This window comes from Bufo gargarizans, chromosome 2 (assembly GCF_014858855.1).
Source record: "Bufo gargarizans isolate SCDJY-AF-19 chromosome 2, ASM1485885v1, whole genome shotgun sequence".
Taxonomy (NCBI): Eukaryota; Metazoa; Chordata; class Amphibia; order Anura; family Bufonidae; genus Bufo; species Bufo gargarizans.
Window position 1 is genome coordinate 235577014 of NC_058081.1, and position 23109 is coordinate 235600122.

The 23109-nt window shown below is 40.7% G+C and overlaps 1 protein-coding gene across 2 annotated transcripts in view; it reads left to right on the forward strand.

Moving 5' to 3' along the window:
• SEMA3E (semaphorin 3E) overlaps positions 1 to 19712 on the forward strand; it is a 174372-nt gene extending 154660 nt beyond the window's left edge. The window contains exons 9-17 of one of the 2 annotated variants that reach the window (XM_044276765.1): positions 2771 to 2840; positions 4483 to 4627; positions 10146 to 10368; positions 10851 to 10942; positions 11490 to 11531; positions 11883 to 12049; positions 14227 to 14294; positions 14847 to 14986; positions 18055 to 19712. In XM_044276765.1, coding sequence (XP_044132700.1) covers positions 2771 to 2840; positions 4483 to 4627; positions 10146 to 10368; positions 10851 to 10942; positions 11490 to 11531; positions 11883 to 12049; positions 14227 to 14294; positions 14847 to 14986; positions 18055 to 18510 — 1403 coding nt within the window. In that variant the 3' untranslated portion in view covers positions 18511 to 19712. The remainder of the gene's footprint in view (positions 1 to 2770; positions 2841 to 4482; positions 4628 to 10145; positions 10369 to 10850; positions 10943 to 11489; positions 11532 to 11882; positions 12050 to 14226; positions 14295 to 14846; positions 14987 to 18054) is intronic. The other variant, XM_044276766.1, reaches the window with a different exon arrangement.
• The last annotated feature ends 3397 nt before the right edge of the window (positions 19713 to 23109 follow it).

Sequence of the window (23109 nt, forward strand, 5' to 3'; positions counted from 1 at the left end):
CTTTGCTCAATTCAGCTTTCCATCAAACCTAACCAGTCTCCCTGTCCCAGCTTCTAACCCCCCCTTCCCCACAGCATGATGATGTTTTGCTGTGGGGATAGTATTAGGCAGGTGGTTAATAGTAAGACAAAAAAGGGGGTCAGTCAGCACATACCAAACCGTAGGAGCACATTGCTATGGCAGGGAACAATATTAAAAGACAAAACATGCAATGCGACAACTCACTGCAATATAGAGTACAAAATTGCATAATAATTACAAGTGCTACACTATAAGTGAGAGATATTTGGCAAATCGTTTTGTACAAAATTATTTGAGCCCGTTTGCCGAACGGGTTCCTAACACTAAATTCTACCTGTTAAGTGCCATGACGGCTACCATACACTTCAGGGAGTGTAGGTTCCACATGCACACTGGGTCTGCTTCAATAACTGTCATTTTGGGTGCCAAAATGGCCTCCACTGTATCCAATGAGTGCAGGTACCAACATGCATGCAGGCCTACTCCACAACACCCCCGGCGCCAAATGGCCACCAAAGACCGCAGTGAGAGTCCACAAACTATCTCACTCCTGGTGCCAAATGGCTTTAGTGAGTGAGGGGGAGCAGGCCTGACTATATACTCACACTAATTAAAATCAGCTTATAGGGCAGACAAGGTGGTCAGGAGTGCATGACTGAGGAGGCAGCCACACCTCCAGTACAAACTGCAAAGAAAGAAAAAAAGGGGGGTCAGTCAGAACATCCCAAACAGTAGGAGCACATTGCTATGGCAGGGAACAACACTAAAAGACGAAACATGCAATGCGACAACTCACTGCAATATAAAGTACAAAATTGCATAATAATTACAAGTGCTACACTATAAGTGAGAGATACTTGGCAAATCGTTTTGTACAAAATTATTTGAGCCCGTCTGCCGCACGTCAAGGCGATCTCTGTTAGACGGGTTCCTAACACTAAATTCTAGTTAATAGTGCAAGGTTTCCTCCAAACATGACGCTTAAAAATTGGGCCAAAAACTTCATTTTGGTTTCATCAGACCAGAGAATTTTTTTTCTCACAATCTGAGGACCCTTTATATGTCTTTTGCAAACTCCAGGTGGGCTTTCATTTATTTTTTTACTGATGAGAGGCTTCTTTCTGGCCATTCTGCCATAAAGCCCAGAACGGTGAAATGCTACAGGGATGGTAGAATTTTTGGAAGTTTCTCCCCCCTGCACGCAGGATCTCTGGGTTCTTCTCATCTCTTTTATCAAAGCTCTTCCCCCTATTAGTTTGGTGGGGCATCCAGTTCTAAGAAGAGTCCTAGTTGTTACAAACATGTTCCATTTAAGAATTATGGAGGCCACTGTGCTCTTGGGAACTTTCAATGCAGCATAAATGTTTGTACCCTTCTCCAGATCTGTGCCTCCACACTATCTTGTCTCTGATCTCTACAGGCAGTGCTTTCTTCTTCATGGCTTGGTTTTTGCTCTGATATGCATTGTCAGTTGTGAGACAACTGAGTTGTGTCTTTCCAAATCATATCCAATCAATTGAATTTAACACATCTGCACTCCAATCAAGGTGTAGACACAACTCAAAGGCGATCAAGAGAAATTTGAGGCCCCAGAGCTAAATACTTACATCCATGTGAAATTTTAGTTCTTCCTTTTGAACAAATTTGCAAAAATTTCTAAAATTCTGTTTTCGCTTTCACATTATAGGGTATTGAGTGAAGATGATAGGGGGAACTTGATTTTTTATTGTTATTTTAGCACAAGGCTGCAACATAACAAAATGTGAAAAAATTGAAAGGGTCTGAAGACTTTCCAAATGCATTGTACATCATACAAAGCAAATGATTTATTCCCCTTGAGCCTCAAATACAAAGGTTGTATCATAACCAAAAGTACTTAAGTTCTGTATTTTCTATTCAGAAAGAAAACCATGATTTTATGTTTATATAATGACTAACATCCTCTCCTGGTCTTGTGAGAATCTGGACTATCAGATCATTCAGTGACAATAATTTAAATGGTTAGGGCTGATTCACACAACCATGTTCCATCCGGGAAACACTACCCAGTCCGGCTGCATCTCCTGGACCAACCAAACCCCCCTGACCTTAACTAACTGCATCTTAGTTATTTCTAATGCAATAAATTCCTATTTGATTGTGGTTCTATTGTACTTGCTCACCAGTGATGGCCAGTTCGCAGTGTTCGCCGACGAACACATGTGCTCTGCCATCTTTATTCCCAAGCCCGGCGATGCAGAGGTAAGTCCTTACCTGTGCCTGCGCCGCAAGCAGCTCTGTAACACATGCGGTCACCGGGGGCAGGCAGTTCCGAGAACAGCCTTCATCGGGCTGTTCTCGGAACTGCCTGCTCCCGGTGACCGCATGTGTTTCAGAGCGGCTCGAGGCGCAGGCACAGGTAAGGACTTACCTCTGCATCGCCGGACTTGGGAATAAAGATGGTAGATCGCATGTGTTTGTCGGCAAACACTGCAAACTGGCCATCACTGTTGCTCACATCATCATGTAATGCAGCGCAGGGCAATGGTGCGCATCTGAGCAAGAAATGCTTTAATGCTCCAGTCATGCATGCTAAAGGAGTGAAGGGGAGCTTATGTCCGGGTTCAGCTCTGAACCAGGACAACACCTTTAATTTTTCAACAATGGAAAAAAAAGTTGTACATTTTTGCATAGTATGACAGGTATATAAATAAGTTGTATATAAAATGTGTTGGATAATATAGTAATATCTGTTTTTTGTCAAACATAGAGGATGTATTTTTAATGCATAATAGAGATGCAAAGAACCCAGAGATCTTCGCACTATTCAGTACCACAAGGTGAGCAAAGACAACAAAGTATATATCATTTCCAAGAATAAGGGTACTTGTGTATTTTTGAATATGGTATTGTATATATTATAATGATTTGTTATTGAACTGAATGAGTTATGTATTTTCTTTATAAGCAAGAGTCCCACTGCTCTAATGCCACTGTCAGTTCCCAGCCGCTTCCGCCCAGACCAGAGGGGATTTTATCCCATGACTACTCCAGCCAGTCAATGGCCTTAGTGGTCCCAAGTGCTTGAACAGCGAAAAAGACTCCTGACATACAGTACACTAGGTGCAAAGAGGTCCATAGATGTGTCGGACTATTGATTGGAACATACTCCTGATGTATACCTCCAACATGCCTGAAAAGCAAAAAGTGAACCGTGCATAGAGAACAAATGCATTTTAGGGATGTACGATATAAAGGATAGTTCATTATAGCAGTGAAGTGATCTTGATGATTATAGGTATACACATTTATAACATCTATTGGATAAATGACCACATAGTTGCTGTATGTACAGTAGATAAGCTAAAAAAAAAAAGTAGTTTTGGACAACCTCTTAAAGGGGTTATGCCATGAGTGATGTAAAAAATGTAAATCAAACATCATATAGTAAATGGCAATACCTTTCTAACAAAACTAGAACCAGCCCTGTACCTCACATGGGTCCAGACATTTCCACATTCATTGTTTCAGTTGCTTTGCTAGATCATCTTCAGCCTAGCAGCTCAGGGGTCATGTCCTTTCTGCTGCAGCTCTCTCCCTTTAACTGCCACAGCTTCTTGCATATCTTCTGTTACACTGAACAAAAACATAAAAGCAACACTTTTGGTTTTGCTCCCATTTTGCATGAGCTGAACTCAAAGATCTGAAACATTTTCTACATACACAAAAGACCCATTACTCTCAAATATTGTTCACAAATCTGTCTAAATCTGTGCTAGTGAGCACTTCTCCTTTACCGAGATAATCCATCCCACCTCACAGGTGTGGCATATCAAGGTGCTGATTAGACAGCATGAATATTGCACAGGTGTGCCTTAGACTGCCCACAATTAAAGGCCACTCTGAAATGTGCACAGTTTTGCCTTTCTGGGGGGTGGGCGTCAGAAAACCAGTTAGTATCTGGTGTGGCCACCATTTGCTTCACGCAGTGCAATACATCTCCGTTGCATAGAGTTGATCAGGTTGTTGATTGTGGCCTGTTGGAATGTTGGTCCACTCCTCTTCAATAGCTGTGCGAAGTTGCAGACTATGGGAGCAAAACCGAAAGTGTTGCATTTATATTTTTTTTCAGTGTAACAGAAGATATGGCTGTAAAGTTTTAAACTGGGCACGTTCGACTAGCTCAGTGAGACAGACAAACAATAAGGAAAAGAATAAACATCAGATGTCGCTAAACAGATACATTTTATTAAATAGCTCACTGGCTATGCTCAATATTTAATTACATACAGTTACAAAAGTAATCAAATCCAGGTGCTGGTTTGAAAAATGTAAACTAGATAGATAGATAGATTGTAAATAGATAGATAGATAGATAGATAGATCGATGAATAGATATGAGATAGATAGATAATTTAATTAAAAACATTTTAAAGTTTTAAAATATTTGAACACTATGTTTTTTTTTTTCTTTTATTCCAGCAATATTTTTAAAGGGTATGCGGTTTGTGTTTATCAAATGGCCAGCATACGTGAAGCATTTAATGGCCCCTATGCACACAAGGAAGGACCAGAATACCACTGGACAATGTATGAGGGCAAAGTTCCTTACCCAAGACCTGGCTCAGTAAGTTTTTTTTTCCAGCAGTATTTCAAGCTATTTTTACACAACATATTTCAACTAAATTCAGAAATACCATGCAACTAGACAAAAATAACTACCAGCTTTAAGCAATCGTTTTGTTCTATTCCTCTGCCTCCTGCTGAGCTAAATTATTCAGTGTGTAATGGCATGACACATCAAGCTAATGTAATGCCAAGCTGCAATCAAGTTTCACATGACTTCTAAATAAGCTATAGTATGAGAACTAAGTACACAGCAGTGTGTTGGCTGTATGAAGTTCAAGAGGTTGAGAGGGACAAATACAGTATATATCGGGTTGATAGTACTCAAAAATGGCACGTAATTGGGTAAATGAAAAATACATTTAGAACACGGGTGTCAAACACAAGGCCCGCGGGCCGGATCCGGCCCGCCAGACCTCGTCATGTGGCCCGCGTAGCCGCCGACAGCCGCCAGCCTTCACCTTTTATTCTCGCTTTTTTTTTTTTGACACAAGAAAGCCGCCTCTTCAGCGCATGCGCGGCAGCCTACAAGCCAGAGAATGTCTGCCCTCTAGCAGCGCCAGCCGTTCTACACAGGAAACCTCCACTTTAAGGGGTGTGGAATTCCTATCGCCCGACACCTGGGACATGCAGTTCCGGGCACCGGGCAAGTAGTTTGAACAGTTGTTTAGCCCTGTGCGGGCAAGTAGCAGGGACATGTCGGTTGGGCAGTAATAGGAGCGGTCATATGCTAGCCGCGAGCTGACCGCTCCTACATCTATGTCAGCCTGCCCCTGCATCGTGCATATGAGTACCGTACATATCACTTCCTGCAGGCGGCCCCCGCTCCTCCTGGCTCCTGTATCGAAGTCTCCGCCCACCTGCCAGCACAGGAGCGCACAGTAAGTCAGCACACCGTCTCCAGAGACTGAGTAATTGCAGGCCAAGATGGGAGAAGAGGAGTGAGAGACCCCACGGCCCCCTGCAGATGAGCTTTCCTCCTGGAGCCTGTCCACATCGCAGCTCCCGGCCTGACCTGCAAGCGCTGACTGGGGTCACATAGCATTATACTGATTTATGATGCTATGTAACCCTTACAGTTCTGGAATGTGTTGGATAACACTGACAGCATGATAAGACAGCACACAGGTACATATAAGTTCAAAAAAAATTTAAATGATAGATTATAAATTACAAGTTTTACTGAATCTTTTCACACAAAAACTAAATATCAATCTGCTCAACCCCTGCTCTATAACTTGCTGCGCGCAGATTGCACTGCATTTCAATTTCATGCATTGAATGAGTAGGTGCAAATGTGCTAATTAAACAATATCCATGGGCTTTCAGAATAGCTATTTTGTCTCTCACTCATGAAAGCCAAATCACATAGAAACAGTTTCCCATCATAGCACTATTTACATACTAATATACTATAGTAGCCCTTTCCTTTCACAGTGTTCCAATGCTCCCCCTCCTACATTTTGGACAATAATATCCAAGCCAATAGACACCCACCTGTGATATTAGCCCTTTAAATGGGGTAGATTTCTTGGTTGCCCAGATATAATGCATATTATTGCATTATAATATTGAAAACAATAATAAAAAAATAAAAATTTTCTAATGGAATTAACAAACTATTAAAAACAAAGTTTACTTTAATAAAAATGGCACAAAAGGATAAACTGAATAAGGCCTCTTTCACACTTGCGTTGTCCGGATCCGGCGTGTACTCCACTTGCCGGAGGTACACGCCGGATCCGGAAAAACGCAAGTGTACTGAAAGCATTTGAAGACGGATCCGTCTTCAAAATGCTTTCAGTGTTACTATGGCAGCCAGGATGCTATTACAGTCCTGGTTGCCATAGTAGGAGCGGGGAGCGGGGGAGCGGTATACTTACAGTCCGCGCGGCTCCCGGGGCGCTCCAGAATGACGTCAGAGCGCCCCATGCGCATGGATGACGTGCCATGCGATCACCTCATCCATGCGCCTGGGGCGCCCTGACGTCACTCTGGAACGCCCCGGGAGCCGCACGGACGGTAAGTATGCTGGTCCCCCGCTCCCCACTACACTTTAGCGTCCCGGCAGCCATGGTAACCATTGAGAAAAAGCTAAACGTCGTATCCGGCAATGCGCCGAAACAACGTTTAGCTTAAGGCCGGATCCGGATCAATGCCTTTCAATGGGCATTAATTCCGGATCCGGCCTTGCGGCAAGTGTTCAGGATTTTTGGCCGGAGCAAAAAGCTGTATTTTCTCCGGCCAAAAAACATTCCGTTCCGGAACTGAAGACATCCTGATGCATCCTGAACGGATTTCACTCCATTCAGAATGCATTAGGATAATCCTGATCAGGATTCTTCCGGCATAGAGCCCCGACGACGGAACTCTATGCCGGAAGACAAGAATACAAGTGTGAAAGAGCCCTAAGCATGATTTAAGGTATTTTTATTGAATAAAAATGTAACAATGAGAAATATAAATTTGTTAGGTATCCCAAATTTCCTAGCATTTTTTTAAGTAACTGTACAGGTATCTTGTCAGTTATGATGAATGGCAAGCAGTGCAAAAATGAAATAATTAAATAAATGGAAAACAATGGCAGTAATGTTTTTGTCATGCAGTTTGTCATTCTAAAAAGTTCTAAATAATTTATGCTAGTTTACAATATATGCATTTGAAAATCTTGCCTAAAAATTCTCCAACTTGTCCCACAAAAATGAAGGTCTGACCAAATATATATCACATAAACATAGAAAAGAAATAGAAATGTTGTCATGTATGCTTTCCTCCCTGAGAGCTCTCTCTCACTCATTTAGCTGCTACATGGCACTAATGACAGCAGCCTTAAATGCTTAAAAAAAAGAGTCACTTGTACTGGACACCTTGAAGGGACTTTTAGAGAACAATTGCAAGCAACAACTTATTTTTAGTAGGAGATCATTAGAGATGACCCTTCCTGTACAACTAACTACAGACCAGTCTCCAATCTTCCCTTCATCTCTAAACTCCTGGAGTGTCTGGTCTACTCTCGTCGTATCGGCTATCTCACTACTTGCTCTCTCCTTGATCCATTACAATTTGGTTACCACACCCTACATTCTATAGAAACTGCCCTCACCAAAGTGACAAATTACCTCCTGACAGCAAAATGCAAGGGTGACTACTCTCCTGTTGGGGTTCCTCAGGGTTCAGTCCTAGGCCCTCTCCTCTTCTCTCTCTACACAGCCTCAATTGATAAAACCATCGGCAGATTTGGTTTCCAGTACCATCTCTATGCTGATGACACAACACTATACACTTCATCCCCCAACATCACCCCTACTGTGTTACAGAACACCAGTGACTGTCTTTCTGCTGTCTGTAACACCATGTCCTCTCTCTCTATCTGAAACTAAATCTTTCAAAAACTGAAATCTTGTGTTCTCTCCATCTACTAACCTACAGAAACTTAATATCTCCCTCTCAGTGTGTGACACCATCATCACTCCTAGGCAGCATGCCTGCTGTCTCTGTTTTATGCTTGACACTGATCTTTCCTTCACCCCCCATATTTAGTCTATCGCCCGCTCATGTCCCCTGCACATCAAAAACATCTCTAGAATCCGCCCCTTTCTCACTATGGAAACAACAAAAACTGTCATTGTCATCCTTATCCATTCCCGCCTTGATTACTGTAACGTACTATTAATTGGCCTCCTCCTCACCAGACTCTGCCCTCCCCAATCTATCCTTAATGCAGCAGCTAGGGTCACCTATCTGTCCAAGTGCTACTCTAATGCCACCACCCTGTGCCAGTTGTTGCCCATACAGTATAGAATCAAATTTAAAATGCTTATTCTCACCCACAAAGCTCTCTACAGTGCTGCGCCCCCTACATCTCCTCCCTCATCTCTGTCTATCATCCTTCCCATACTTTTTGCTCTGTAAATGATTTATGACTGATATCCGCCATAATCCGAACCTCTCACTCCCAGCTCCAAGACTTCTCCGAGCTGCACCTGTTCTCTGGAATGCCCTACCCCAAGAAATTAGGTTAAATCACAATATACACAGTTTTAGGTTCTCTCTAAAAACACATCTCCTGATCTAACTCCTCTCCATATATAGCCACTTTATAATTTTTTGAACCTGATCCTCCTCCAAACTCTCCACTGCATCCATGCACCCAGAAGCTTTTCAGATATTGGCTGGTGATTGGCTCATGTAGCTTTATATCTGCTCCCTTATTTTCCCAAGATGGCTGGACCATTGTACAAAACAAGAACTTTTACCTTTTGTGTCACCCCTTTCCCTTCATAGATTGTAAGCTCTTGCGAGCAGGGCCCTCATTCCTCATGTTATAATTATTGACTTGTCTGTTACTATGTTATTTAAGGCTCTTTGTACATGAGCCCCTGAACTTTAGAGTGCTGAATATAATGGCATTATATAACTAAAGATCATCATTATTAGATGAGATTTCTTTGTAAGCAGTGGGTGCAATGACAGGGAGCGGCAATTGCGCTGCTCCTTGTCATTGTACCCCTCAGATGCAACGTTCATAGCTAATCGCAGCATCTGACATTAACATTAAAGTGTAAAATAAAAAAAATAAAAAATAAAATCATGCTTACCTCATTCATTTGATCTTGAAGATCCGGCCGCTGCCATCTTGATTGAAGATCCGAGATTTTGCACGGGATCTTCAATGAAGATGGTGAGAGCCGGGTCTTCACGCTCAAGCGGATGAGGTAAGTATGTTTTATTTTTCACCCCCATTCAGGGAAAATCTTGTGGCAAATCAAATTTTCCCTGAAGTTCGGATCCAAGTCCATTTTTTCATCTTATTATCACCAATTAAACTAGAAGACTGTAGGAGGCATAAACAGCATGTAGGGTATACTTGTTACCCTTGCTAGAGTTTCTATGCCTCAGAAAAAGAATCTCAATCCATTATACAAATGAAACATAAGTGCTCATTTGGGCAGTCCATAACGCTGCAAGAGCCCAGTCCTTTTTCTCCTAACTGAACCCCACTCCTCCTCTTTCACAGCTTTCTCTAAACTCCTCAGTTGATAATGTATTTCCTGACTGTACATTGTACCTTTGAGAAGATGGAAGATGGCAATATTAACAAAGGGGTAGTAAAGGAGGGCCTAGGCTACTTATCTTTATCAAACTTATATGTCAATTTATTCTTGCACTTTCAGACTGTTACTTTTAGCAGTTAGGTTGCATCTACTGTGTAGACAGGAAGTCAGTTTCTCTATTTGTTCCTGTCAAACTGACATTGAGGCTTTCATATGAATGAATAGAGAAACTGATATCCTGTTCACGTGGCAGACATTATGGGATCCAGTGACTCTCATTGGGTTCTAACTGCCTAATGTAACAGAGGCTGAAAGTACAATGAATTGAGATGTGTAAGTTTATGAAATAAACAATATACCAGATTACTGGGGAAAGGGGAAAATGTTCTGGGAGTGCCACTTTATGTCATCTGCTCTATCTATATGTATTTATGAAATTAAGTTGGATTTGTTTTTGTAATCTAGTGCCCAAGCAAAGTGAATGGAGGTCACTATGGAACCACTAAAGATTATCCAGACGAGGCCTTGCGGTTTGCAAGAAGTCATCCTCTGATGTACGAACCCATTAAACCAATACATAAAAGACCAATTCTTGTAAAAGTTGATGGAAAGTACAACCTAAAACAAATTGCTGTGGACAGAGTGCAAGCAGATGATGGACAATATGATGTAATGTTTCTAGGAACAGGTGAGTCTTACCAGTGGGGAACCTATAAATGGTACAGAAGTAGCACTCACAACCAAGCAATGCTGACTGGGAAGAGGGTTCCTCTGCTGTATGAGAAAAACACAGTATTGAAATTGGCACATGGTCTGGGGATGTTGGGGAGGTCCCAGTTGCAAAATATTATCTTAAGTTATAAAATAATATTTAATTTGCCTGTTTAATTATAATGCTAGTTAACAATTATCTTACCATAGACATAGTCCAATTATTTTATTGTCTATGGAAAAAATAATTCTCACGTAATAGTGCTTAATGCTATTTAGATGGGTAGGTTCACTTTTAGCAACAAAGACCCATTGGACTAGTCACCTAGAGAGCAACTTATTCTTAAGCTGATTATATTTTCCAGTTCTGGTGAGATTCATACATTTTTATATACTTGACACTTCAAAATGTTTTGTTTTATGGGCTCTTAAAAATAAAATTGTACTACTTTTATACAGACAATGGAATTGTACTCAAATCTATCACAATTTACAACCAAGAAACAGAAACAATGGAGGAAGTTATTCTTGAAGAACTTCAGGTGTTTCAGGTAAATTATGTCTTTATTGACCAGTGAATTTTTTTTTTTTTGATAAATGATATTAGCTTTAATAGAAAACAATACATTTCATAAGTTGTGCTAAATTTAGAAATTGCCCCATGTTTGCTAAATTTGGCGTATCCCAACCACCTACTGGAGTGAAATGTGCCATTTTTGTGTCACTTTTAAAAAATCTGGTGTAAACTTTCTTGTCTAGCTATTCACAACCCATTTTCAAAAGTAATTACACTTATAGAGAATCTATTCTTAGAACTCAATGCTGTGCCCTACCTCTATTATACCCCTAAATTGAATCAGCTCACCTCCATCCACTATGTTGGTGCACAAGCACAGGGCTGGGTGCCAGTTGGCATATGGAAAACAGAAGTTTGTTCAGCACTCAGATAAAATCCATTGTACTTTATTTAGTCTTGAAACATAGAACATTTTAAAATCAATTTTGCTTATGTATTTCTTTTGGACAACCACACTTAGTTGCTTTATGGCTTATCATGGTCTTATTTTAATCATCATCGTGGTGTTTTGTTTTTTTCAGATTCAGGAGCCTATTGTTGCAATGGAGATTTCGGCAAAAAGAGTATGTATTATAAAACATAAGAAAAAAAAAAAAGAATCTGAATGAGACTATATTTATATATTTTTTTACCCAAACATTTTACACCGGACAGACTGGGACATTGATGTTAATATAAATGACTGCTTTTTAGGTTTATATATAGGTGGGTGATGCAGAGGAAGGAAAAAAAAATAAGACATAGTTCTATTTTCTCAAAAAAAAAAAAAAAGATCCTTTATGCTGTTTTGCTTCAAGAAAACATGTCAACTTCTTATGACCTGGTCAGCTGTTTCTTTTTAAATCATTTCATCACACAGAGTTCCACAACTTCACTGACCTTCCACTAAAGGTCTTTTTTTTTTATCTATACAGCAGCAACTGTACATTGGATCCAAATCAAGTGTGGCCCAATTAAAGCTTCATCAGTGTGAAATATATGGTACAGCATGTGCTGACTGTTGCCTTGCACGCGATCCCTACTGTGCTTGGGATGGCATGTCTTGCACCAGGTATTTCCCCATTGGAATACACTCTAAGAGGTAGGTACAAGTCAAGATTGGCTTTAAACAAAATATTTTTTTTTCATTATTTTAATATTTAATTATTGCACCTTAAAAAGGTTTGGAGAAGTTCCATGTTAACCCATTGGATTATACTTTTACAAAAGTTTGGTTAATGTGGTAGTAAAAGATGAGTCCCATCAAATCTCCTTGCTCTCCTCTACACTTATTTAAATGGCAATTCTTGTGTAAACGAAAGACCCAGGTGCACTTTTAGGGATAAAGTATAATGGAAAGATTTGCATCTATTCTGTGTTTCTTCACCTGGTTTTGACTCAAAAATCATTAATGGAAATCACTGATTAAACACTGACCAAGCATTGACTGTGTGAAAGAGGTCTAAAAGAGATGTGCTAGCAAAAAATTAAAAAACTTTATGATTGTGAAGGATCCTGTTTGTCCCCATACTAAAGATAACTGCAGTTAATAAATGCTGTTAATGAGCGCCAATCAACATTTTACTATCATCAATCGATGCTTATTACTGGGGCTGCCCATATGAAAAAAAAAATCCCAGTAATCTTAAAAAGACTGTTAGCTGTCTCTATGATCCATCTCAGGCTGAGATCGGAAATCTCTTTAAATATGGCACTCAAGGAAATATTCATAATTATGATGCTCAACTATTTTCATACATACTTACCATATCCTCAACATATATATCAAAAATCCTGTACAAACTGTATTTGCTGATTTTTATGGTCATTTATTGCAATGTATTTTCAATACAGCATGTCAAATCTGTGATCTGAATTTCACAGCGTACTTTGGGACATACTATGATATACTGTTATTGTGCATACACATTTGATAATAATTGATAACATAAATATATTTTAATTATTTTAAATGCAATTAAGATGAAGATATACTTAAAGGGTTTTTCTCACTTCAAATGGCATTATCATGTAGAAAAAATTAATACAAGGTACTTACCATATTTTTCACCCTATAAGATGCACATTTCCCCCCTAAAGTGGGGGGGAATGTCAGAGCGTCTTATAGTGCCAATACTAATTAGCGCTTCTATTATGGAAGTGCTCATTAGTACAGGAGGACCGGGAAGCTGTGAATGCAGTGCCCCCCTGGTTCTGCACTCACTGCTTCCTGGTCTTAGTTGGCTGTTTGCTGTGTTGTCGCAGCATAGCATGTGGCAGAAAGAACAAGAAGAGGGCTGGATGACAGGAGCGGTGGCGGCATCAAGAGCAGGAGAGGTAAAATGTTTTTTTTTGTCTGCTCTGAGCATGGGAGTCTGAATGGGGGTCATTCACATTGGGGCTCTGATCTGAGGTCGTCTGAATGGGGGGTCTCATTTATACTACAGCTCTGATCTGAGGTCTGATTGGGTTCATTCAAATGGGGAGTCTGATCTGAGGTCTGAATTGGGCATCTTTTCACATTGAAGTCTGATCTGAGGTCTGATTGGGGGTCTGAGCTGAGGTCTGAACAGGGTCTTATTAACATTGGGGTCTAATCTGAGGTCTGATTGCAGGTCTTATAAACATTGGGGGATTGATCAGAAGTCAGATTGGTATCTTATTAACATTGAAGGTCTGAGCTCAGGACTGATTGAGGGTCTTATTAACATTGGGGGTCGGATGGGGGCTCTGAGCTGAGGTCTGATTAACACTGGGGGTCTGATTGCTGGTCTGATCTGAGGTCTAATGAAAAATATTTATTTTCTTGTTTTCCTCCTCTTAAACCTAGGTGCATCTTATGGGCAGGTGTGTCTTATAGGATGAAAAATATGGTACTAATGTATTGTGATTGTACAATATGCTGCTCTTATATAGAGGTTAAGGTTACCACTGTAGCGCAGATACAGAGCTGGTACGCATGCAAGCCTATGTGCAACCCCACATTCCAGGCCACCAGAACTTTGTCCTATATTGTGCCAGATGGCCACCACTGCTGTATTTCAGGTTGGTCATAACCCCTGGAATCATGCAGTGTATAATCCGATGAAAAATAAATCAAGCCATCAAAGGAGGCAATATGGACAATCACAATACATTAGTAAAGTAATAGCCTTGTAATAACTTCCTTTACATTATAATTGCCATTTACTGAAGTGAGACGACCCCTTTAACAGAAATTATAGAATATTTCTATACCATTGCTTCAATAACAAGCATATGATGGCATCTTTTTGACAGACGTTTCAGAAGACAGGATGTCCGACATGGCAATGCAGCTCAGCAGTGTTCAGGACAACATTTTAATGGTAAGTTATATTTATTGTTGAATGAAATTTAAAGAAATGTATTTTACAAACCTTTCCCCTAAACCATATTGGGTCCAAGGACCACAACATTTCTTTAATATTTGCTGTGCTGAGATGCATAACATTATCAAGGATGCCAGTGTCAGAAACCGTTAGACACCTGAAGTGGCTGGGCATGGTCTTGAGACTGCTCCAGGCCCTTGGCTGACAGTACTGCCCCAATGGCACACTTGGACATATGGAAGGCCTCTGTGAGCTATATATTTTGTACTAAAGAATACTCTACCGCCACAATATGGGCGCACAGCTGTCCATAAGCACTGTATTGGGGATTTGCACTATATAGGCTTATAATACAGCCATGAACATGAATCCTGGTAGCTTATTATGATATATGCTGTACACATATCTTATCTTTTTGAATAATTTGTAGTTAAACCCCCCTAAACTATTGTTCTATTTTACCACCTTAAATAACTAAATAATGTTAATAACAATAACAAAAGCAACAAATAAATTACATATTTCAATTTTCTCTCTCTCATGTTCCAGGAGAAGGTGTAAGAAAGACTGAGGAGTATACAGTATATGGTGTTGAACATAACAGCACTTTATTGGAATGTATGCCTCGTTCCTTACAATCTAAAGTCATCTGGTTTGTGCAGAAAGCACAAGAAGGAAAGAAAGATGAGGTATGAATGAAACACTGTAGAATATGTATACATTAAAGGCTTTGACCAGTTTATATTATTACCTGCACATGTGTTGCTAACAGCACGTGCATTCAGCTAGTAAGAAAGAATTATTAAACTATCGGCACTAATATCTGATGAGTAAATCATGTTTTCATGCAGGTCCCTTGACCTGGTACTGTGCTGTTAACATGGTCTCTGAGAGAGGATTCTGTCCATTAGTGGCCTCCATTCACTTGCACTGGGGAATGACAGGGTAACTAGCAAATGTGCAGTCTGCCCACAGTTTGTCTAACATCAGTTGGCATCAGAAAGAATTACCTTTCTTATTCTTTTTGTCAGAAAAGCTCATTTGAATATGTTTCTTGAAAAGCCAAGCTATGCAAATTAGCTCACAAAAAAAGATAAAGTAATTATTTCTGATGCCAGTTGAAGTTAGACATTCCTAAATCCATATATTACCAGAAACAAAAAGGAAAATTGCCTAGCCCACAATAATCATCACTAGAGATGAGTGAATTTTTCAAAAATTGGATGGGCCAGTGCGCAAAATTTTTTGGCAAAAATTTGGTTCGATCTCAATAAATTTACTGTGAATTACGTTACAAACGTCTAACGGCTATTTCCTGGCTGCAGAGAGTCTTTATAGTGGTGTAGAACATTGTGTCTTGCAGTAACACACAGAGGGAGTCTGCTTTGGTAGTGAAATAATACTGTGAGTTCGTATGACATGTAGATGACAGGCATCGCACTTAGAATCACTGCACACTTCACTTATTTGGGCAGTCACGGGGCCATAACTCAAGTATAAACTCAGCCTTATAGGTCAATGTTAGCGCCAAGAAGAATATATATGTGTCTACATCACTGATTATTTTGCCCTTCCTCTGATCTGTCAGAACAATAACCCACAAAAAACAGATCCTGCCTGTGGAGCATCCGCCTTCACCCAGTTAGCATCTAATCAGTAATCCATCAGTATTGCTAAAGCCAATAAAAAAAGGAGTGGATCCAAAACAGAGATGACACAACGAACAAAATATTTGGAATTCTTCTGTGTTTTGTACCCACTCCTGCTTTTGGCTACCAAATCACAAGCCAATTCTGATGGGACCATACAGGCCTTACAGCTGCTACACAGAAAGGATCCGTTGTGCATACCATTTTACCTTCCTTGTGACAGATAAGAAGAAAGGTCAAATAAATGATGATGTCAGCCAGGCCGAAAGGCAAAATTGTGGCCCAGTCATGAAGTGGGGAGGGTGGGAACAGCATGAGAAATCCACAGAGTAGACCTATGACATAGTGGTGAGGTGGAAGCAGCATAAGGAAGACCACAGAGTGGTCCAATGACAGTCTGGAGTCTGGAGGTGGCGGCAGCATCAGGTGGCTGCAAAGTGGCACGATGACGAAAGATTACAGCTGCTACTCAGACAGGATCCATTGTGCATCTCATTTTACCTTCCTGTTCTGACAGATCAGAGGAAGAGTCAAATAAATGATGATGTCATCCAAACCAAAAAGGCTAAATAGTGGCCCAGCAAGGAAATAGGGAGAGTGGGAACAGCATGAAAAGTCCACAAAGTAGTCCTATGACATTGTGGTGAGGTGAGAGCAGCATAAGGAGACCACAGAGTGGCCCAATTACAAAGTCTGTAGGTGGTGGCAGCATCAGGAGGCCGCAGAGTGGCACAATGACAGAGTGTAGAGGTGGCGGCATCAGGAGGCCACAAAATGTCAAGGTGACATAGAGTGTAGGTAGGGGCAGCATGAGGAGGCCACAGAGTGGCAAAGTGACATAGAGTGGAGGTAGGGGCAGCATGAGGAGGCCACAGAGTGGCAAGGTGACATAGTTTGGAGGTGGCGGCATCATCAGTAGGCCACAGAGTGGCACAATGACAGTGTGTAGGTGGTGGCAGCATGAGAAGACTACAGAGTGGCAAGGTGACATAGTGGTGAGGTGAAAGCAGCATGAGGAGAACACAGAGTGGCCAATTACAGAGTCTGGAGGTGGCACCAGCATCAGGAGGCCACATAGTGGCAAGGTGACATAGAGTGGAGGTAGGAGCAGCATCTGGAGACCACAGAGTGGCAAGGTGACCGAGTGTGAAGGTGGGTGGAAATACCCGTACCCGCTGATGGTGGTGGGTAAAATAAGCAGCACTTGGCATCAGATGTGTGGCATCAGGCGGGTGGCAGCATCAGAATAGCAGCTGGGGCAGGTAGCCATAAGAAACCAGTCTCTTTTGTAAAAGTGTTGGTGTGGCACTATGGATGATCCAGTCTGATGCATCAGGAATTGGTGGGTGGAAATCCTGGATGATCCACGCCTGATTCATCTTGACAAAGGTCAGTCTCTCCACATTTTTGGTGGACAAGTGAGTTCTTCTTCAGGTAACTATAGCCCCAGCCGCACTAAACACCCGCTACGATGCCACACTACTGGCCAGGCAGGACTGCTTTTCCATGGCGAACTCGGCCAGTTGCAGCCACAAATCTAGTTTGGCTGCCCAGTAGTCCAACGGATCTTCAAGGTCGGCTGGCAGGGTGCACTCCAAGTATGCCACCACCTGCTGGTGCAGGTTCTGCTCTACGTCTAGCTTCTGGTGATTTGTTTTCTTAACTATGCAGGTGAAGAAAGTTGCTCATCAGCGACTGTAGACTCAAGCTGCTGCTAATGGAGCCGGTACTGCTCTTACCACCCCACCCCTCCCCAGTAGCCATGGCAGTGGAACGTGAGCACAGAGGGCCCCCCAGTCAGACCTTCGAGAGAATTGACGATTGCATAAAAATGTTATGGGTTTTTGCATTTTTACACCCCTCACTCTAGTTTATAGTAATATTTGGTGGGAAAGTGGGCATGATTAGCTACTTTAATTAATTTAACTTCAGATTTATCAACTGAGACTTTTCAAAATGTCACAAAAGAAGTCACAAAATTACTCTAGTGAGGGATGAAAGAAACTAGAGTAACATTTCTGGACAAAAGTGTTAGGTTTAAAGATGCATCAAATTGAATGAACATGCAACACTTTTGGATAAGTCCCCACTTTGTATTTTTCCTTTAGGTGAAAACATGTGAAAGAGTTATAATGACGGAGTTTGGACTTCTTTTTCTAAAAATACATAAATCAGATGCTGGGATATATTATTGCCAAACTGTGGAGAATTCTTATGTCCATATAATTAGAAAAATTACTCTGGAAATTGTTGAAGAAGAACGTGTTGATGACATGTTTCACAAAGAAGAAGAGGAAGAAGTTATGCTCCAAAAAATGCCATGTCCTGGACAACCAAGCATCCCCCAGTCATCCAGACAATGGTACAAAGAGTTCTTGCAGTTGATTGGATATAGCAATTTTCAAAAAGTTGAAGAATATTGTGAAAAAGTATGGTGTCCAGATAAGAGGAAGAGGAAACTAAAAATGTCTCCAAATAAATGGAAACATGTAAACCCACAAGAGCGTAAGTCACGTGGGAGATCTGACCACCACCGCATGCCAAGACACCTACTACAACCATAATTTTTGTACTTGAAACATCTTAAGACTCTAACAGCAATAATTTACAGGGTGATGTAGAAAACTGAGTATCTTCAATTACCCTTTTAGGTAGAGCTTATGAAACATCAACAACATATTGACTGGTTTGGCATTATGTAAATATTTCATATATTTTATTAAACTGTTTAATTTTAAATATGTTTATATCCATAATTTAATATGGATTTACTGGATTTACTTCTGTTTTGTATATTATAACCAAATGATCATTTTCTTAAATTGTTTACAACTGTATGAAAGGCTGCTTTCCAAGACGTGAGCAAATATGGAGAGTCTGCAAACTGTACAAAATGTAATTATACATGCTTATCATTAAAAAGGGTTGAGAGAGGACAGGAGGTCATTAGGTCCCGCATGTTATTCAATCTGTAAGTGTGGTACTGAATATTACGTTATATTAGTCCAAGAAAGACAAAACAATATCCAAGAGCCATCAACCATGGTTACTGAAGGAGAAGGAAAAACTCTCACTAGACTTTTTATGGTACTTGGCAACCTGATTATAACTATTGCTAATAAACTAAATGATTTTACCACGTCATGACCCTCATAGCAAAATATATATTTTCCTTCTGACTGTGAAGTATGACTTTCATGAAGACTAAGCATCTGTCATATGAACAAAAAAAATAAAATACAGAATATTTATAATCATGTTTTGTCTATTAGGGTACAGATAGCATAAACACTAACAGATTTTCTGCAGCAGAATTAAAATCTACACCGTTTACAGTAGCAGCAACGTGGAGGAGACTTTCATAAGTCTGCATATGACATAAGGTACAAATTTTAAATCAGCAGAATGTCAATTGTGTTTACAGATTTCTGCAACAGACTTCACCCTTTGCAATACAGAGGATGAAATCTGCTTCTAATCCACAGAATTTCTAAACCAAAATCTGCACAATTTGGTTTCAGCCAGATATTCTGCAGATTTTCCACTGTGGAAACCCTGCAGTGGACCTGATACACGTGGCCACGCCCTTAGGCTACCTGCACATGTTACACACATTTTTTCCCATGCAGATTCTCATGCTGAAAAATGGGAGACTGAGGCCTCCTGCACACGACCGTAGGGCTTTTTTTTAGTGTTTTGCGGTCTGTTTTTCACAGATCCATTGTTCTGTTTTTTGTTTCGGTTATGTTTCCGTTTCTGTTCTGTTTTTCCGTTCCGTTTTTCCGTATGGCATATACAGTATACAGTAATTACATAGCTAAAATTGGGCTGGGCATAACATTTTCAATAGATGGGTCCACAAAAAAAAACGGAACGGAAACGAAAGACATACGGATGCATTTCCGTATGTGTTCCGTTTTTTTGCGGACCCATTGACTTGAATGGAGCCACGGAATGTGATTTGCGGGCAATAATAGGACATGTTCTATCTTTAAACGGAACGGAAAAACGGAAATACGGAAACGGAATGCATACAGAGTACATTCAGTTTTTTTGCGGAACCATTGAAATGAATGGAACGCAAAAAACGGCCATTAAACAGGGAAAAAAAATGGTCGTGTGCAGGAGGCCTAACACAGAACCAGCAAACTGTATGAGACAAATCTCATTTACACAGCTTTTTCTTTCCATGCTGAAATTGACCTGTTATGTGGATTTTTAAATCTGTAGCATGTCAATTCTTTGCATGGTTGTTTTGTGCGGCTTTCATTCTATTTAATGCAAGGGTGAGATCTGTGGAAACATAGAATCAAATCCGCATCAAAAACCACAAGCAAAACGTGACGTTTTTTATGTGGATTTGGTACGGAAATGCACAGAAATCCGCACAGAAATTTCTGCAGAATTTCTGCAAAGTAGCCCACAACCCTGTGCCAGACAACTTCTTTTCAGAATCACATTACTCTGGTCTTTTCACATAAACTAAAGCTGAAAAATTATTTTAATAAAGCTTTTCCTTTATGTAACTTTCACCTAAAACTCCACCAGGTTTTCAGTGGTTTAGTCAATGTTCTGTGCAACATAGCAAAATTACATTTGAATAATATTATTTGCTCTGCCTGAGCAAATAATATCATTCAAAATTAATCTTTCTGTTTGCTATTTTACTAAGGGCTTTTCAATTTCACAGATATCCAGTGGAACCTTATTTATTAAGTACACCATGAACTTTGCATCTTTATTGCATTACATTTTTATACATTAAAGGGGTTGTCTCTTCATGGACAATGGGGGATATCGCTAGGATATGCCCTCATTGTCACAGGTGCGGGTCCAACCGCTGGGATCAGCACCTATATTGAGAACGGAGCCCCGCAACTTAAGGAGAGTGCACTGCGCATGTGCAGCCGTCCTCCATTCATTTTCTATCTGGCCGGCGAAAATAGCCGAGCACTGGCTCGGCTATTTCCGTCGGCCCCATACAAATGAATGGGAGCGGAGGCCGCACATGCGCGGTACGCTGCCATTTACTTCTATGGGGAGCTGGCTTGGTGGTGGCCGGACCGAAGTCCTCCAGCCACCACCTTGGGGGCTCCGTTCTCGATATAGGTGCGGGTCCCATATCGAGTGATATGCCCCCATTGTCCATGATGAGACAACCCCTTTAAAACTCATTTCTACTGCTTTACAAACAGACACTGTTAGAAGACAGTAATATTTCTACAATACAGCAACATCGTAAGGGGGTAGACTATAGAACTTTCTAACAGAATGCCCATAATAAACCTATATTACAATATGTGTCTGTAACTGCTTTTTTTGCTACTGCTCTTCTCAGCTTAGGTTTTAGCTTCTATTCCACAGTTTATTGCATTTTTAGCTGAAAACAAATACTTGATAATGGATGTGTAGGGTTTATTAGATGTAAAATAGCAGAAAAAAATACTACTTTTTAGATCAAAATGATTAAACATAATGGACAAGATGAAGTCCAAACTGCATTCACTGTTATGCCAACATCCAGATTAAAGTTAGCATTTTTAACACAGAGTTAATCATGATAGACTGAACGTGCAGCAGAAAGTTCCACAGTTTTGCAGAAGTTCCTAGTTTATAATAGTTGCCAAATACATAAATCTTTATCACATAGACTCCAGCTTAGAGCCCATACTGCCAATTGGACCAAAATTGGAAGTGCACTATATGAATGAATCCATGTTAACACATTGCAAAAATTAAATATGTATTCTCTCACAATGATTCATAAAACTCCTGATTACTGCATTATTTATACAATCTTCCCTTAGAAAGAGCTCACAGTATTGTCTAGTGCAGAGATCAACCTGCGGCCGTCCAGCTGTTGTAAAACTACTACTCCCACTATGCCCTTCTGTAGGCTAATAGCTGTAGGCTGTCTGGGAATGGTGGGAGTTGTAGTTTTGCAACAGCTGGAGGGCTGCAGATTGAGCATGCCTGGTCTAGTGCAAGGATTTTATTCTTCTGCTGATTCTGTGGATTTTTTTCTCCTTCCTTCTGCAAATTGGTACTGGATCCAGAGGTCTTACCGCCAACTAATTGTACATTGAGACCTATCACATAGACAAAAACACCTTAAGGCCACCTGCTCATAATGTGTATTAATTGTGGGTTTTCATTGCAGGTTTTGATTCAGAAAATCGGCAGTTTTTAGGCTACTTTCACACTAGCGTTCGGGTGTCCGCTTGTGAGCTCCATTTGAAGGGGCTCACAAGCGGACCCGAACGCATTCCGTCCAGCACTAATGCATTCTGAGTGGACGCGGATCCGCTCAGAATGCATCAGTCTGGCGGCGTTCAGCCTCCGCTCCGCTCAGCAGGCGGACACCTGAATGCTGCTTGCAGCGTTCGGGTGTCCGTCTGGCCGTGCGGAGGCAAGCGGATCCGTCCAGACTTACAATGTAAGTCAATGGGGACGGATCCGTTTGAAGATGACACAATATGGCTCAATCTTCAAACGGATCCGTCCCCCATTGACTTTACATTGAAAGTCTGGACGGATCCGTCTGAGGCTACTTTCACACTTAGAAATATTTTAACAATATAATGCAGACGGATCCGTACTGAACGGAGCCACCGTCTGCATTATATGAGCGGATCCGTCTGAGACGGATCCGCTCTGAACGCTAGTGTGAAAGTAGCCTAATACAGTACCAACTAAGTAGATGACATTTCAAAATCTCATCTACACAGTGTGTACATTTTCCACATGTAAATTGGTCTGCGGAGCAGATGTTAAAATCTGCAGCAAGTTGATTTATATTCCTAGTCCAAAGCAGATTTAATACTAAATAACTTAAGCAGATTTTCATCTGGATTTGCCATCGATAAGCCACTTTTATATTAAAAAAATCCTTTTTTTTAAATAAAAAAAATATATATATATATATTCACCTGCTGTGATGATTCCATGCTTCCCTTGCCTGTCCCCATGCCAGTCTCTGTACAACTCGACCTCCTGAGATGAATTCTTGTATTATGTGACCACTGCAGCCAATTACAGGCTGCAGCAGTCACATGAGACATGACATCATCACATGAGGCCAGATTATACAGAAAATGGTATAAGGTCAAGGTAATAGCCACAAGATGTGAGAATGCTTTATTTTCTCCTCATCTCACTTTTTA